General features: G+C 42.7%; 1 protein-coding gene across 1 annotated transcript in view; it reads right to left on the bottom strand.

The window, feature by feature from the left end:
• Window positions 1–285: 285 nt before the first annotated feature.
• Window positions 286–18,109, bottom strand: part of LOC120933041 — a 34,421-nt gene continuing 16,597 nt past the window's right edge. Inside the window, exons 3-5 of the mRNA XM_040345986.1 lie at window positions 13,718–13,891; window positions 4,981–5,099; window positions 286–1,774 (exon numbers count right to left, since the gene is read on the bottom strand). Of these exons, the coding sequence (XP_040201920.1) occupies window positions 1,406–1,774; window positions 4,981–5,099; window positions 13,718–13,891 (662 nt within the window). The 3' untranslated portion in view covers window positions 286–1,405. The remainder of the gene's footprint in view (window positions 1,775–4,980; window positions 5,100–13,717; window positions 13,892–18,109) is intronic.

Raw genomic sequence — 18,109 nt, 5'->3', positions numbered from 1 at the left:
GGGTAAGGAAAAAACGCGCAGGGTTCATAGCCCAGTACCTTTGGAGACCGTAAGGAGGGAGTAGGAAGGGGATCGCGGGAGGAGATAGGAGTCTAGGGCTGTGGACATGGGTGCTTGAGAGGGTGCAATATCTGTATACATTGATGGGATGTAGTGCATCTGTTATTTGTTTATAATTTTGCTGGTGTGCATGTTTGCATACTGAGTGTAAAATGTCATTATTTTAATGTCAATTTGTTGTGTGAGCAATAAAAATCTTTTTGATTCAAAAAAATAATATGTATGTATTTGATATTCTGTATTTTATTCTCAAAATTTCAATAAAACATTTGAAAACAGAAATTTACAAGGGTGCATTGTTTTTCACACACAGTTGGTAAAGTTTTTGCAGGGTCTTTAATACAACTTTCATTATTTGATAACATTTTAACCACATATAATATGATATTCATATGTGAGATTTTGGGGAGTGACGATCTCCCAGAAGCCCACAGCACGCCGTAGTGATGTAGGGGCACAGCAGGAGGAATCATTGAGTGTGGTGGTAGGGGACCAGATGATTGACTCTCCAAGAAGCTGTTGTTTCTGTAAAAGACTTGAGCTGGTGATATATCTTCAACACAGCGGCGTTCGGTGGCACGAGCAACTTAGAAAACATCTCAATATACATAACATAGAACTGTTCTGTATGCGACTATATGGGCTCAGCTCACAAATCTGCTTTACTCTTTTTGAGACATGATTTTCTCGACATGGAACTTTGCATACATTAAATCTCTAAAGGCTCAATTCACAATAGCTCCCTTTATGTAACCCCCTCTCAGTCAGTGTAATTCCAACAGCTGGTTTAATAAACAAAATCAATATAAAAGTGAAATTACAAGGAATACAACTGGGGGTGTAACTGTGCATGATGGGGCACCTTATAAAGACCATTAAAGTGCCCTGATTGTCTACTTTCATTCATCAAGGAAATCCCTTTAGAGTCCTGCCTTGTAGAGAATTCCAACATTAATATACATTTAATGTGTCCAAATATATTTGCAAATGCTATTGCTACCTATACATAATATTATGTAGGTTGATAGTGCTGGGCTCCAGTGCAGAGCTCCATAGCAGTTGCATGAGTTGCTAAGGCCAGAGTTGCATGGTATAGTTGTAGTTATGTATGCAATAAAAGAAGAATGAAAATGTGCTATTTGATTTAGTTATAGCATAGCCTTATTGCTTCTTGAATAAAAAAAATACTTAGAATATAAAAACAGAATTAAGAAAAAAAAATATTCTTCACAGATCTGTCCATAAACATGAGAAATCATCTGAATTTGATGGTTGATGGTTTGTTGGTTTAGCTGCTTTCCTCACAGTTTTAATAAAGCAGTGCATTTATGTTTAAATGTCTAGTCTACCAACAAACAGAATTTCCATAGGGTCTGTATGTAAACCTTTCATAAGTATTTTCCATCAGTTGGTTATTCTCTTGTAAGCGTTCCAGTATCTCCATTGGTACTTCCAGTACAAATCGATTATTTCCAACCATCACAAAACTGCCACCTATTTCTCCATCAATTGTAAAACTGACGATCTTTTGGTTATCCGAAAAGTTTGATATTTTCACTGGAGATGGTCTACTGATGTAGTCGGTGCAGATGAACATTCCCGGGGACATAACTGACTCAAATGTAACACTTTGTATGCTTCTTGTTCGTAAAAACAGAAATCTTCTTGTTGAGTCTTCTATTGTGTCAAGGGTTTCACCGTTGTTGTTCGGGTCCTAGTATGTAGAAAGAGAGAAGGCAATATGTGTTAGGACAATGGAGAATTGCATTACCTACATCTCAAAGACATTTATCAAGAACCTAATCTCACGTCTTCCAGAAAATTCACTGTCTGTGAAACACTGCACTATGAAATGTGTTTCACTCAAAGAATGTGCTATAGATGTGCTTACCTGTCCATCATCACCTATATCTTCTCTAGTACCTACATGCCATCTGACCTTGTATATGTTCTTCTATGTGCCTGAAACCCCAAAATATCCATCTACTTCTCCTACTTCGTTGCTCTTGTTTTGGGTCTGTACTTTCACTTATTGCTTTCTCAATGATCCACCTGAATGGTCCACTTTCCTGTCCCTATTCCAGCCAAATGCTGCTCTTTCCACTAATGTATGGCTCTGGGCCCTGTACTCTCTTTGCTCTTGCATGTGTTTCTCCCTTCCCTGTTGCAGGAGAGGTTCCCCATTAATAATTTATAGACTGATATAGATTGATTTTTTATGTTTAGATGTAGTTATAAAATTAGGGTATTATAATTAAGTAATATTATGCAGCTATAAAAAAAATCTGATGAGTGGAGGAATACATGCACGATGTATAGGGAGATCTTCAACAAAATGGCGTCAGGGTAATTTTTTATTGAATGATGAACTATAAAAAGATGGATGTGATTACTTATTCCAAATTCCCTGATGATGACACGTGACCGTGACAAAGTATGTTGGGCGGGCTTGGTGATGTCATTGCACATGGGCCAGGACAGGTTTATGTGCTGATGCAAGCTGTAAATCAAACAGTGGTGCACTGACAAATGTGAGTGTGTTTTAAAACGTTTTTAATAAAGGTGAATATTTAAACAGTAGGGATGGTCCCGATGTTTCGAGTCGAATGTAAGTTTGACTCGAACATCGGGTGTTCGTTTGTTTGTAGAACAAACTAACATTTGGGGCACTCGCGGCAAGTTCGCCCACTGCTGAGCACCCCATAATGCCCTGCGAGATCGTAGTGAATTGACGGCTGCTGATTGGCCAAAGCATGCAGAAGGATTTAGCGAGCATAATTCATTCCGGAAGCATGCTTGTAATCCAAAGCACTTGCATATCAAAGTGAATTTTGCCATAAGAAATAATGGAAACTGAAATGATTCGTTTCACAACTATTTATTCATAAATCCTTCAGTTTATAGTCCATATAAAAAGATTATAGCAATGCGATAGGTTGTGTAACCATAAAATGTCCATCCACAAGGGGATTAGAAGCAGAAATCCATCAGGAGCTACAGAGTATAAAAGAGAATAGAGGCACCTCTAAGTGTAGCAATATGGTTACATCTAATGACGGTACAACATATACCAACTCACATGGTTTATGATTAAAAGAGGCACATCTAAGTATGCAGGCATCCGGGGTAAAGCTGTCTACAATCGTGACCGCGAAGACTACCCTGCAGTAGAGCGATCTGAAAGCGAGGCTTGAATCGCTCGTGGAGCGCAGCATGGAAGGGATGACGTCAATGGATGGTTTATGTGGACAGATCCCTGCATACTTTTTTTTTATTTCCATATTCTTTATTAATTTTCTTCATCGTATAAAAAACAGATTACATCCATATAAAACCTTAATATTGTCTTTTCCTATTACACATATAACATAATCTTTTCAATATCCCACATTTATTCATTTTCTTTTCCCCCCTCCTCCCTCCCCCTCCTCTCTTTGCTATCCGGTTTGATAGGTTTTCCTTTCATATAGGGTATGCCATTTTTTCAGCCAAGGGTTCCACATTTCGCCAAATTCCCTGATGTTCCTTCTCTTAACCACTTAAGCCCCGGGCCTTTAGGCAGCTAAATGCCCAGGCCAGGTTTTGCGATTCGGCACTGCATCGCTTTAACTGACAATTGCGCGGTCGTGCGACGTGGCTCCCAAACAAAATTGATGTCCTTTTTTTCCCACAAATAGAGCTTTCGTTTGGTGGTATTTGATCACCTCTGCGGTTTTTATTTTTTGCGCTATGAACAAAAATAGAGTGACAATTTTGAAAAAAATTCAATATTTTTTACTTTTTGCTATAATAAATATCCCCCAAAAACATATATAAATTTTTTTTTTCCTCAGTTTAGGCCGATACGTATTCTTCTACCTATTTTTGGTAAAAAAAAAAATCGCAATAAGCGTTAACCGGTTGGTTTGCGCAAAATTTATAGCGTTTACAAAATAGGGGATAGTTTTATTGCATTTTTTTTCCTACTAATGGCGGTGATCAGCGATTTTTTTCGTGACTGCGACATTATGGCGGACACTTCGGACAATTTTGACACATTTTTGGGACCGTTGTCATTTTTACAGCAAAATATGCATTTAAATTGCGTTGTTTATTGTGAAAATGACAGTTGCAGTTTGGGAGTTAACCACAGGGGGCGCTGTAGGAGTTATGCTTCACCTAGTGTGTGTTTACAACTGTAGGGGGGTGTGGCTGTAGGTCTGACGTCATCGATCGAGTCTCCCTATAAAAGGGATCACTCGATCGATGCAGCCACCACAGTGAAGCACGGGGAAGCCGTGTTTACATATGGCTCTCCCCGTTCTTCAGCTCCGGGGAGCGATCGCGAGGGGGTGGCTAGAAACGAATAGCCGCGCCCTCATCCCGGATCGCTCCCTGAGGCTTACCGACCGCCACATGTACCGGGGGGGGGGGGGTCCCGATCCAACCCCCCACCCGCGGAAAGGCAGCAACGTGCGGGCACGTCCTTCTGCCTGTCCGTGCCATTTTGTCGACGTATATGTACATGCGGCGGTCGTTAAGCGGTTAATATATACTACCTTCTCCTTTCATATTGTTTTGGTTGCTACATTAATCCACTCCCTGCATACTTAGATGTGCCTCTTTTAATCATCAACCATGTGAGTTGCCAAATGTTGTACCTTCATTAAATGTAACCATATTGCTACACTCAGAGGCGCCTCTCTTCTCTTTTATACTCAGTTGTGACGTGACGCTACTTGTATATCAAGTCAAAATGTATTAACAAATGTTGCTCGTCTTGCAACACTCTCAAACCAAGGTTTTACTAATATGTTCTTTATAACATAGCAAATTTTCACTTTTTTTCTTTTTGTTTCACTTTAGGAAAAGCAGATTGTTTGGCAGTTGGAACATGCAATCATTCTGTATTCATGGATAGAAAAGGCTGTTAAGACTCACCTCTAGTATTAGTTCTCCATTACTGCAGGAGAGGTAAAGATTTGGTCCATCGATTTTCAAAGTAACTGGCACTTTGTCTGTATTGGATCTTTGAATATAACTTGTAATTTCAAAGTTTGCTAAATATGTAAAAAACAAATGCACAAAAATGTTACATTTTTCATGATGTACAGTACAGTATATATTAGAATTTGTAATTACTTTGGGGCATTTGGAACATAGTCAATGCTACTGTGAGCACCAGAAATAAAAAATGTGAAATCATTGGCAAAGGGCGTTAGAGATTTGCTGATTTTCAATGTCTCATAACAGGGTGACAATGCTCTTCTTTCTGTTTTAAATAACAAACATGTTATACTTACCTCCACTGTGCAGCTCGTTTTGCACAGAGTGGCCCCAAACCTGGTCTTCTGGGGTCCCTTGGCGACTGTCTCGGCTCCTCCCTGCAAGAATTCACCACCTTCATGCGAGCGAGTGAGCGAGCATGGTGGTGAGCTCTTGCGGGCAAACTCCCGTGATACAGTGAGCGGCCCCCGGCACGCCGCGTCATTGGATGTGATTGATAGCAGCGCAAGCCAATGGCTGCGCTGCTTTCAATTAACCAATGAATGAGCCGAGAAGCCGGCCGAGAAGCGGCGTGGGACTTTCGAGGGGTCAGGTAAGTAAAAGGGAGGCTCGGGGGGGGGGGCAGTTTGGAGGCGCTGCCCATTGATTTCAATGGGCAGGGACACTTTAGTTTAACTACCTGTGATTGATCAACTGATCCTTTTAGTTTAACTACCTGTGATTGATCAACTGATCCTTCCTGCTAATTCACAAACAGAAGCATAGTAAACAATGTTTACTATGCTTCATTGATGAATGGACACATGAGTGATTGGTACGGATTTCTCACTGTGTTCATTCGGGAAAGAAAGGGTCCAGTAAGTTACATAATTGCCGGCCCCTTCCCCCACTCTCCATCCTGAGACATCCCCCTGTGTGCCCATAGCAGCTCTGGCCAGAGAGGAGAGGAGGGAAGACGGCAGTGCTGCAGGGGAAGGAAAAATAGGACCGGTGGCTGCAATAAGACAGTACAGCTTCTATTTGGAGGAGGGAGGGGCCTGATGAGGGTGCTCGTCGGAACACGCTGCTAGCTCTGAGGAGCTCCGTGGGCTCCATGGATCACTCGGGCGTGCACTAGGCTGCGTCTCTTCCCTTCCCCCCCGCTGTGCTTCTTCCCCCCGCTCCCCCCACCTCTCGTCCCGTCGTGCTGCCTCGGTACCTTGGAACCGCGCTGTGGAGAGTGGTCGCGAGGATCTCCTGGAGACGTGAGTTTGTGGAGCCCCGACGCTCGCAGGTGTTGGAGGAGCCGAGGGGCTCGGGTTCTGTGTGCTGGGTGTGCTGGGCGCGCTGTGCGGTGCTGAGGAGCTGAGGAGCGGTGAGGAAGTGCAGTCTGATTCGTCTGTCTCAGGCGGTGTGAGTTCCCAGCGTGTCAGTGTGTCAGCACGGTTCAGCATGCAGCGTACCTCAGTGAATGAAGCTGCAGCTGACTACTGACTACTGATAGACTACTGATAGACTACTGATAGTGGACTAACAGAAAGACTGTGATTATCATTATCATTATTATCATTGATAAAACCTATATGCTACCTAAATGTCAATCACCATCAGCTAATTATACAAAGGCATACAAGGCATATATAAAGGCACCTCAGTGAATGTGGCTACAGCGGCAGCAGATTACTGATAGAGGAGGATCGATAGAAGACTGTTATTGACCCAATGCTATCTAATGCTATCTAATGCTATCTAAACGCTAACCATCAGTCAACTATAAAATTGCACTCCAGCAAGTGATGATAAGTGTTGAAGCGGTTGGCCGATTGAAGACTGTCACTAACTAAATGCTAAATAAATACTAACTACCAGCTAATCATAATTATATAGCAACTGTATGCAACTATAAGTAACTATAAGTAACTATAAGTCATCATAAATGATTACAATTATAGGCGATGGAGTTGTGATTAGCGTGTCAGGGGACAGCACACTACAGGGCACTTTAGTGAGCGAGGCTGAAGCAGAAACCGAAGCGGATAGTGGATAGTGGATTGCCACTTTAAGGGATTACAAGGGGCGTGGGGTGTGTGGGGAATAGTGTGTCAGAATAGTGTGCGGGGAAGCGTGGCTTTCTGTCCCTGCCCCCTACCACCTTTCAGCTCAAGCTCAAGCTCACCTACCAGCTCACATTGCTCCCACAGTCCGCAGGTTCTCACTACACTTTAAATATCAAAGGATGGGAGACGACTGAGCAGGAGACGTGAGATAAAGGAGAAAGAGAAAAATTAAGGAAAACAAAGGACACCTTTCTATCTTCAGAGGTTCATCAACTGGTAACTATAGTCTTAACTTTAAGTTCTGGCAAATGCTCCGGTAATCGATTGCAACAAGCGAAGGGATATAACAGCCCCACCACTTATCCGCTATCCAACTGTTGAGTTGTCCGAGGGGTCATTAGTGGAAAACTATTCAGAATTGAAAGCCCTTATAGTCGATCAATTGGCCGTGTTAAGGGTATTTGGGGGGTCCCTCGATCATTTTTATTTTTTTTTTTTGTTGTGTGACCAACAGAATATAGGAAATGAGAGGCCGCCCAGTAAGGGGTGCTGTGGCTAACGCCCCCAAAATAAGTGCCAGCCCTGGCACCATAAAAAAATACATGACACAAGACACTTCCAAAGACTGTCCTAGCGAAACATCTGGGGCCAAAAGCAGACCATCATTGGGCCAACAAAAAAATGGACAGAGAAGGTACTCTGAAACAGTGACAATCAGAGAGTCTGAGGAGGATGTTGCGGAACCACACGGTGCCATCCATAAAGATTTACCCCCATCAAAAACAGAGCTATTAGAGATGTTTTCGCGACTAGAATTATCAATCTCACGAATGGAGCTTTCGTTAAAAAATGAGATAACGATTGTACACGAAGACATGAGTCATTTATTGAGAAGAGTGGAAGAAACTGAAGAAAAACTGGATAGCCAAGCAGCTGAGGTGTCAGAGTTAAAAATGCAAATGAAGGAATTACAAATAGAACAAAGGAACTTGAGGTATCGTATGGAAGATCAAGAAAATCGAAACCGGAGGAAAAATTTGAGGATCCGGGGTTTACCAGACCTGGAAGGAGAAGACCTCCAAGTAAAACTCGATAAATTATTCGGCCCCATTTTGTGTAAAACAGAAACGGAAAAAATCAAATTTGAAAGAATTCATCGGATTAGAAAACCGGCGGAATTGGCAGCCGGAATACCCAGAGACGTGATCGCAAGATTTCATAATTTCCAAGATAAAGAACAGATATGGCAGCGTCTTAAAACCATCAGGCCGGTTACATTCAATGAGACTGAATTACAGATTTTTCCGGACCTTTCCACCGTGACCCTCTCTAGAAGGAGATTATTAAAACCGCTACTCGAACATTTTAAAATACATGGTATCCAATATTCCTGGGGTTACCCAGCGTGTTTAATCGGGAAGAAGGAGGGCAGGTCCGCGACCTTAAGGTTCCCTGAAGAGATGACTAAGTTCTGTAAGAGACTGGACATTCCATTGATAGAGATACCTGGATGGAATGAACCACAAGAGAAGATATCACCTATACCGGGTCATCAGACATGGAACCTCATCCCAGGAAATAAAAGAGGAAAATAATTAAGAAAAAATCCACATAAGATGAATAAAAAGGGGAGATGATGAGGGGGGCCGGGGGGTGGGGGGGGGGGTTAGGGGGGGATGGGGGGGGACCGGCTGGTGTGAGCCCGGGGAGTTCTGGGGTCCTGGGGCTACTCACCCACCCCCAGCCTCCGGTTGGGGGGGGGGGGCGGGGGCAGTTCGGGATGTAGTCACACTTGCAGAGCTCAACCTCTGGGGCGAGAACCGTGGGCCGGGTGGAGAAGGTTGGCCACGGATCCAGGTGCCTATTTTAGGCCGTAATGCCCCTATTGGTGGGGGAAGGGAGGGAGGGGGGGAGGGTTAGGGAGAATATAGGGGTCATAGTACAGAGTAAATGGGGGGAGGTGGGGGGGTGTGGGAGAGGGTTCGGGGGGGAGTATCTCCGGTTATCAGTATCAGAAATAAGCTGCCTGTTGTGGTTTTGCCCTGATGCTTATTGGAAATCCTGTCTATGTAAGATGACGAGTGACATGACTCAATTCATAACAACTGAATATAATAATAACAATGTAACGGGAGTGGTCCGGGGGCGAGGGATTATCTGGTAGAACTATGGGAACCTTAAAAATACTCTCATATAATGTAAGGGGATTAAATTCCCCGTTAAAAAGGGGTAATATTTTAAGAGAAATTAAACATCTTAAAGCAGATATAGTACTCATACAAGAGACACATATCTCGCAGGAGTCAAATCTTAAAATAAGTTCACCGGAATACCCACTATGGTACTATGGAGACTCACCGACTAAACTGGCAAAGGGGGTTGCCATAGGGTTTGCCAAGGAAGTTAGATTCGTCCTGGTAGAGAGAAAAGTAGATCCCGAGGGGCGGTATCTCCTACTTAGAGGAAAAATAAACGAAGTGGACTATTCTATAGCAAACATTTACTGTCCAAATAAGAACTCCATGAGATTTCTTAAGGGGGTCATCGAGATGTTTATGGACTTCAGGATAGGCAGGGCAGTTGTGGCGGGTGATATGAATCTCTGCCTGGATCTGGACCTTGATTGTACGTCCCGTGCACAGCGGACTGGAGATGCACAAAGAAAATTACTTAAAAAAAAATTACACCAACTCCAATTGATAGACGTTTGGAGAATTCAGCATCCGAAAACACGAGATTATTCATTCTACTCCGCTGTGCACGGGACGTACTCTAGGATCGACTTTTTTTTAGTGGATCATAGCTCACTGGATGTAGTGACAAGTTCGGGAATTGGGATAACTACCCTGTCGGATCATGCGCCAGTTTCAATCAACTTAAAAAACGAGGGAGCTCCCAAAAGCAACACCAAATGGAGACTTAACGAGGATTTAATACAGGACGAAGAGGTTGTAGTAAGGATAAAACAGGAATTGGAATGGTATTTCAAGACAAACTGTTCCGAACACATGTCGGAATCATTAGTTTGGGAGGCTCACAAGGCCTATATCAGGGGCATACTGATCGCAATAGGATCAGCGAAAAAAAAAGAAACTAAGAAAAAATATGATGAGTTATATAAAACTATCTTGGATCTTGAACAGACCCATAAACTAACAGGAGAGCATGAAGCGGAGCGCACCGTTATCTTAAAAAGAGAGGAATTAAGAGATCTCATTGAATATGATAATAGAGCGGCATCTTACAGACGTAAGAAAGAGAACTATCAATGGGGTGACTTGTCGGGTAAATACCTAGCAAAAGGGTTTCAAAACAAATTTAAGGGTAATTTTATAGAAAGTATTCAAACAGGCAAGGGGAGTAAGGTACATACAACATCAGAAATTGCAAGAGTATTTCAAGAATACTATGGGAAGTTGTATTCGATATCGCAAGGGGACACCTCAGAAAAAACAAAAAGGAGAAGTGTTAATACAAAAATTTTTTTAAGTAACACATGTTTAAATAAAATACCAGATGACAAAATTCGTTTTTTAGAAGAACCTATAACGGAAATGGAAATCCGTAATAATTTAAAGGAGTTACCAAAGGGGAAAAGCCCAGGCCCCGATGGGCTAACAATTGCATACTATCAAAAGTTCAGTGACATTCTGATCCCCAGGATGTGCTCCTATATAAACGGTATCGGTTTAAACTGGGATATTCGTCAAGAGGCTTTGGAGGCTGCAATTACAGTAATCCCTAAGATAGGTATAGATCCCTCCTTATGTTCTAGTTTTAGACCCATTTCGCTATTAAATGCAGACGTAAAATTGTTCGCCAAAATCTTAGCAGGGAGAATGAAAACAATCATGAAAGACTTAGTACATACTGATCAAGTAGGTTTTGTCCCCGGGAGGGAAGGTAGGGACAATAGCATCAGAACACTTCTGTTGACACAGATAATAAAAGATAGTAAATCCCCAGGTCTACTCCTGTCTATAGACGCCGAAAAGGCTTTCGACAGGGTAGACTGGGGATTTCTATTGAACACATTGGAGTTTATCGGGATCGGTCCAAAAATGATGGGGTGGATAAGCGCTCTGTATAAACACCCAACGGCAAGAGTTAAGGTGAACGGGACATTGTCAGGGACATTCGAAATGTTCAATGGGACTAGACAGGGGTGCCCCCTGTCCCCTCTTTTATTTATTTTATCTTTGGAACCATTGCTGGCCGGGATTAGAAATAACCCCGACATCAGGGGGATTCAAACAAATGATGGGGAACATAAACTTGCAGCGTTCGCCGACGATATCTTATTATTTATAACGAATCCAACTATAACACTCCCGAATCTATTAAAAACCCTCAAATTGTATGGAGACGTATCTAATTTTAAAATCAATCCTCTAAAATCAGAAATCCTCAATATTAGCGTGAACGCACAGGACGTACGGAGATATAAGCAAGAGTTCCCATTTATTTGGAAAGATACCGAGATAAAATATTTGGGAGTCAATATTACATCATCCCCTGACCTAATTTACCTGCAGAATTATATACCATTATTAAATGATATTAAAAAAGATTTAAAGAGAATTGCATTGAGACAAAGATCCCTACTTGGGAGAATAAATTGTTTTAAAATGTTTACTCTCCCTAAGATATTATATATAATGCAAATGTTACCAATCGCATTACCGGGTGTTTATTTTAAAATACTAAAACAGTTACTAAATAGGTTTATATGGCGGAACAAAAAAATGCGCATAAGTATGGAGGTGTTAATTAGAGATAAGGAACATGGTGGTTTGGGGGTACCGGATATTTACACATATTATAGGGCCATTCACATGGCACGGGTGATTGATTGGGTCAGAGATAACAAAGAGAAAAGGTGGGTGAGAATAGAAAGTTGCTCAAATAAGTCACGGTTAGGAAAAGAGATTTGGATACCGCCACATTTTAGACAAATAAACCCGCACATGCACAAAATCACATTGGCATCCACGTCTATATGGGATAGGGCACATAAAAAACATAGATGGGGCTATAACTCCCCACTAATCCCTTTATTTGACACAAATTTTTTTGTACCAGGGAAAATGGACCTGTTTGGTAACTGGATTAAAAAACCAGATGCACAATTAAAAGACATATTAAAAGATGGCAAAATTCTTACCTACCAGGAACTAAGTAAAAAAAAAGAATTGTTTGAGTTGAACAGGTGGCGATACTTGCAGTTGACGCATTTTGTAGATTCCTTCCCCTCCCCCCTGAGGTCAGATAGACACTTGCTTCCTTTGGAGCGTCTGTGTTTAGCTCCAAAGGGAAGGGGCGCGATTTCCGCAATTTATAAAATATTGATGGGATTGAAAGACCCCGGTTTCCCTCCTTATATTAATAAATGGGAAGAGGAATTGGGAACGGGTAAAACCGAGACAGAGGTCAGGAAAATATTAGAAAGGACGCATACGACTTCATTTAATTGTGCATTGATCGAAATGAACTTTAAGTGTTTAGCACGATGGTATATAACCCCGGCCATAGCACACCGTTATCAAGACGACACCTCCAAATATTGCTGGAGGGGCTGTCTTGAAGTGGGAACTATGTCACATATATGGTGGACCTGCCCAAAAATTAAAACATACTGGAATAATGTATTATTGGTAATTGAGGAGATAACCGGAATTAAAATACTTCCTGATCCATGGGTCTGCTTGTTCCATGGGACAGAAATGTCAACTAAACAGTACATGAGAACTTTACTTCCTCACGTACTAGATGCAGCAAAGAGTCTGATTCCCAAACAATGGAAGGACCCTATGAGCCCGACAGAGAAGAGCTGGTTTTGCAGAATCAATGATATATATTATGCTGAACAGCTCAGGTACATGGGAGAGGAAGGAGAAGGCGGATTTAAACGAAAATGGCAGGACTGGGCTAATTTTAAACTTGCACCAAGGTATATAGATAGGATGATATGATATAGTGTAGGAAGGTTAATGGGCAAAGAGTGATTCAATAGGAGACAGATTTCCGGAGATAGGGGAGGGCGGGAAGGTGGGGATAAGGGCTGGGGGCGGCTTGAGGGTGGGACGAGGGTTTGTTCGGCTAGGGGAAACTAATGTATCTATTTATGTAATTAAGTATTTTTTCCTTTCTCTCCTTTTGTATATTTACTGACATATATTTAAGGAAAAAAAAAAAAAATAGGGAAAAAAAAAAAAAAGGGAATAAAAAAGGGAAGAAAATGAAATGGATAGATAAATAAATTTTCCAACCATGATGCGAACTAAGGAGACTGCGAATTGAACGCAAATTGATTGAATATCCTGATAGTTCTCTGAGGCGGAAAAAAAAGAAAAAAAAAAAAAAAAAAAGACAGTACAGCTGGCCCTCCTGCTCAGCAGGTACTTCAGCCCCCCATTTAAACTGATAGGGCCCGGGACAGGAGGGCGGGCTGTACTGCCTTATCAGCGGCCCTGACTGCTGGGAAAAGGTATTTAGAGATTATATTGCTGGAAAACAAACACACATTGCCCCATGAGAGAACCTATCATCAGAGTTTATTGTGGAGACTTTGCAACTACGTTATATATATCTTTAATTTCATATTTTAAAGAAATTAAAAGAAAAAAGATACTGACCTCCTTCTAAATTTTGTTTTGGCGAGGCTGTTAGTCCAGATGAGGGGTTATAAAATATATATTTGTTTCCCTTATCACGAATTTGAGATATTTCACCGGTTCTTTTTTTATAGACTTCCCCTCCACCTAATCGCACGTGTTCTTCTTCTTCATTCGGCAGATAAAATCTGCCATCTAAATTGAAATGAGCAGGAAATAGAGGTCATTTAGGTAAATATTCTCTTAATACATATTCTACATACAATAGTTATGGTACTCAGTGTATTACTGTAATTCTACATTATGACGGCCTATTTTTAGGCTCCATGCACACTGAAGCTGATAAACTGGTTTATTGGCGTTTTGGCCTTTTTTTTTAAAGCCCATGAACTGAACTCTATGTTAGCCTATGTGTCCATGCACACCTGGGCGTTTTTTAGTGTTAATGAGCTTTGGAGTTTATTGGCTTTTTTCTGAATGCCCGAAATTTGCGTTCAAAGTGCTGTTTTTTGGCGGGAAAAAACGCTAAAAACGCAAAACGCTCAAAAATGCCCATAAACGCGGAAAAACTCTCAAAAACGCTGGGGCCAGCGTTTTTTTGTGGTTTTTTATCCATTGAAAAAAAGGCAAAAAAAAAAAAAAAAAAAGCTACACTGAAAAACGCTGATTAAAGCTATTGCAAAAACACTAAAAAAACGTTGAAAGGCTCCCTGCAAAGCTACTGGCGTTTTTGAATAGCTTTTTTTAGCTTCAGTGGGCATGGAGCCTTAGTAACAAACTAATAAATCTAAACATTATTTAAAAAAAATCTAATAGGAATCTGCTTCAAACGGAGCCCTTGTAAATAATTTGATGATGATACCCATTAAAAAAAAACAGTAATAATTATGACGCTTTGAAGCTGAACTGTAGGCAGATATAATGGACACAATTTAACACAGCTCTGTAATATTTTTTTAATTTAACCACTTGCCGAATGCATTGCTGTATAGATGTGAGGAGAGGAGAGAAAAAACAAGAAGCAGCATGAGTTGGCATGATCCTGAGTGCCCTTTAGTGCCACCACAGTGCCCATCACTGTCATTACAGTGCCACTACAGTGTCCATCAGTGTCACCACAGTGCTTATCAGTGTCCTTACAGTGCCACTACAGTGTCCATCAGTACCAACACAGTGCTCATCAGTGCCATTGCAGTTTCCATTAGTGCCATTACAGTTTCCATCAGTGCCTCTACAGCGCTCAAATATGCCACTACAGTGCTTATCAGGGCCCTACGGTGCCACTACAGTGTTCACCAGTGACCTATGGTGCCACTACAGTGCTCATTAGTGCCACTACAGTGCTCATCAGTGCCACTACAGTTCCACTATTGCGCCCATCAGTGCTTATCAGTGACACTACAGTCCTCATCAGTGCCCTACAGTGCCCATCCGTGGGTGCTTATCAGTGCCATTAGTGCACATCAGTGTCCTACAGTGCACATCAGTGCCATCAGTGAGTGTTTACAGTGCCATCAGTGCCCTACAGTGCCATCAGTGAGTGCTCATCAATGCCCCTAAATTGATCATCAGTGCCACTACAGTGCCCATCAGTGAGTGCTCATCAGTGCCACTCTATCAGTGGATCTTCATCAGTGCCTGTCAGTGCTGTAAAAAAGTGTAAAAAAAAAAGGGGGGGTTTCATTTTCTTTCCACATTTCCAAAAAACGTGTGGAAAAAAATGACATGTTCAAAAGATTTATTATGCCTCATAGAATATACATTGGGATGTTTGCTTTCCAAAATGGGGTAATTCCACTTTCCTGGTGCTTCAGGGCCTTCAAAAGTGTAATAGGTTGTCAGGAAATTAGATATGTAATTTACAGTATCTCACAAAAGTGAGTACACCCCTCACATTTTTGTAAATATTTTATTATATCTTTTTATTAGACAACACTGAAGAAATAACACTTTGCTACAATGTAAAGTAATAGTAGTGAATTTGCTGTCCCCTGAAAATAACTCAACACACAGCCATTAATGTCTAAACTGCTGGCAACAAACGAGAGTACTCCCCTAAGTGAAAATGTCCGAATTGGGCCCAAAGTGTCAATATTATGTGTGGACACCATTATTTTCCAGCACTGCCTTAACCCTCTTGGGTGTGAAGTTCACCAGAGCTTCACAGGTTGCCACTGGATTCCTGTTCCACTCCACCACGACGACATCAAGGAGTTGGTGGATGTTAGAGACCTTGCACTCTTCCACCTTCCATTTGAGGATGCCCCACAGATGCTCAATAGGCTTTAGGTCTGGAGACATGATTGGCCAGTTCATCACCTTTACCCTCAGCTTCTTTAGCAAGACAGTGGTCATCTTGGAGGTGTGTTTGGGGCCGTTATCATGTTGGAATACTGCCCTGCGGCCCAGTCTCCGAAGGAGGGGATCATGCTCTAATTTAGTATGTCACAGTACATGTTGGCATTCATGGTTCCTTCAATGAACTGTAGCTCCCCAGTAATTATTCAGCCCCACTCCCTCCACCATGCTTGACTGTATGCAAGACACATTTGTCTTTGTACTCCTCACTTGGTTGCCGTCTACACAGACCTACATGACCCACCTACCTGACCACTACACTGACCTATCTGACACATTCAGGGAACCACCTACCTGACACATACAGTGACCCGTCTAACTGACACATACACTGACCCACCAATCTGACACATACAGTGACCCACCTACCTGACCCTTACACTGACCTATCTGACCCACCTACCTGACACATACACTGACTCCAACTTCCTGCACTACTCACCTCCCCATCCCTCACACACAGCTCGATGTAGATCAGGGAGCAAGGGTGTAGCATAAGGGGTTGCAGGGGTCACAATTGCAACCCCCGCCCCAAGCTCAAGGGGGCCCCTGTAGCCTTTCTGTCATATTATCATATCCTCCACAAAGTCCAGCTCCAATCTGCCCTAGGTCCAGGGGTCAAGTCCTGGGGAAAAAAGTGTGGGAACTCCCACCCAAGATCCACTCCCCCACCAAAAAAAAAAAATGATACGCTCATATGCATAATTACTAAACCGCATGTTTTTTTTTTTCCGATCCACTGTACCTTAGTAATCCTTTATGTTACTGGCCGCTTCCTGTATATGGATTCATCGGGTGGTGTGCGGGTATTCGCAAGTTACCCGCAAGTTCTTTCGAAATCCCGCGATAACTCGCGGCAGACCTCCTGCAATGTCTCCTGGGAACATGGACAAAAGCTCCCAGGATACATTGCGGCATCGAGGAAGTGACGGAATACCCGCACACTATCCAATGAATCCTTATACAGGAAGCGGCCAGTAACATAAAGGATTACTAAGGTTCGCCTGCCCCTGACAGTGACTCGAGCTGGGCATCGCCGCTTAGTGAAGGATCGGCTCGGGCGGCTCGGCTGCTCTAGTCCTGCAAAGGGAACTGAGTTCCTGCTGTGAAAAAAGTACAGGAACTCCGTTCCCATGCGTTCCCGCAGGACTTGAGCCCTGCCTAGGGCCCCAGAGCCACGCTCCAGTAAAGGGCCTCCACTTTGCTTTTCACAGTCCACATTCCTACTTATTGGCTGGAGAGAAGCTGTGAGCCATTTCCTCAATGGAGAGGAGCACGGGGTGAGAACAGCCCAGGATGGGAAAGTGTCTCTGCTGTGTGCTGGCAACATGGAATGGTAACCAAGCTCATTGTGGCAAGAGGAGGAGAGTGTCGTCCTGTAGCCACGATAGGGCCGATGTTACTGGTGAGGTAAAACACAGCTCAGTGTCTCCTAGTCACCAGCTGGGATTCTCTGTACCCCTCACCCGGGGATGTCTCCTTACCCCACTTCCCTGAGGCCTGGGGAAAAGACTCACACCTCCGGGAGATGACCTTCCCCCAACACCTGCCAACACTGCTTAAACAAATCCCTTAAAGGAGTTGTAAATAAAAATTTTTTTTTGCTGAAATGACTGTTTTATATAGACTTAGGGCCAGATTCTCGTCCATCTGCGTATCTCTGCGGCGGCGTAACATATCCGTTTTACGTTACGCCGCCGCAACTTAGACGGGCAAGTGCTGTATTCTTAAAGCACTTGCTCTGTAAGTTGCGGCAGCGTAGCGTAAATCGGCCGGCGTAAGCCCGCCTAATTCAAATTTGGATCAGGGGAGCATGTTTTATGTAAATGTACTGTGACCCGACGTGATTGACGTTTTTCCCGAACGGCGCATGGTTTCGACGTGAACGTAAATGACGTCCAGCCCCATTTACGGACGACTTACGCAAACGACGTAACTTTTTCAAATTTCGACGCGGGAACGACGGCCATACTTAACATTGTTACGCCGCACTTATGCCACCATATAGCAGGGGTAACTATATGCCCGGAAAAGCCTAACGTAAACGGCGTAACT

Source organism: Rana temporaria, chromosome 3, assembly GCF_905171775.1.
Source record: "Rana temporaria chromosome 3, aRanTem1.1, whole genome shotgun sequence".
NCBI classification, from domain to species: domain Eukaryota; kingdom Metazoa; phylum Chordata; class Amphibia; order Anura; family Ranidae; genus Rana; species Rana temporaria.
Note: the sequence above shows the minus strand (reverse complement) of the source record. Positions and strands in the feature narration are given on the sequence as shown.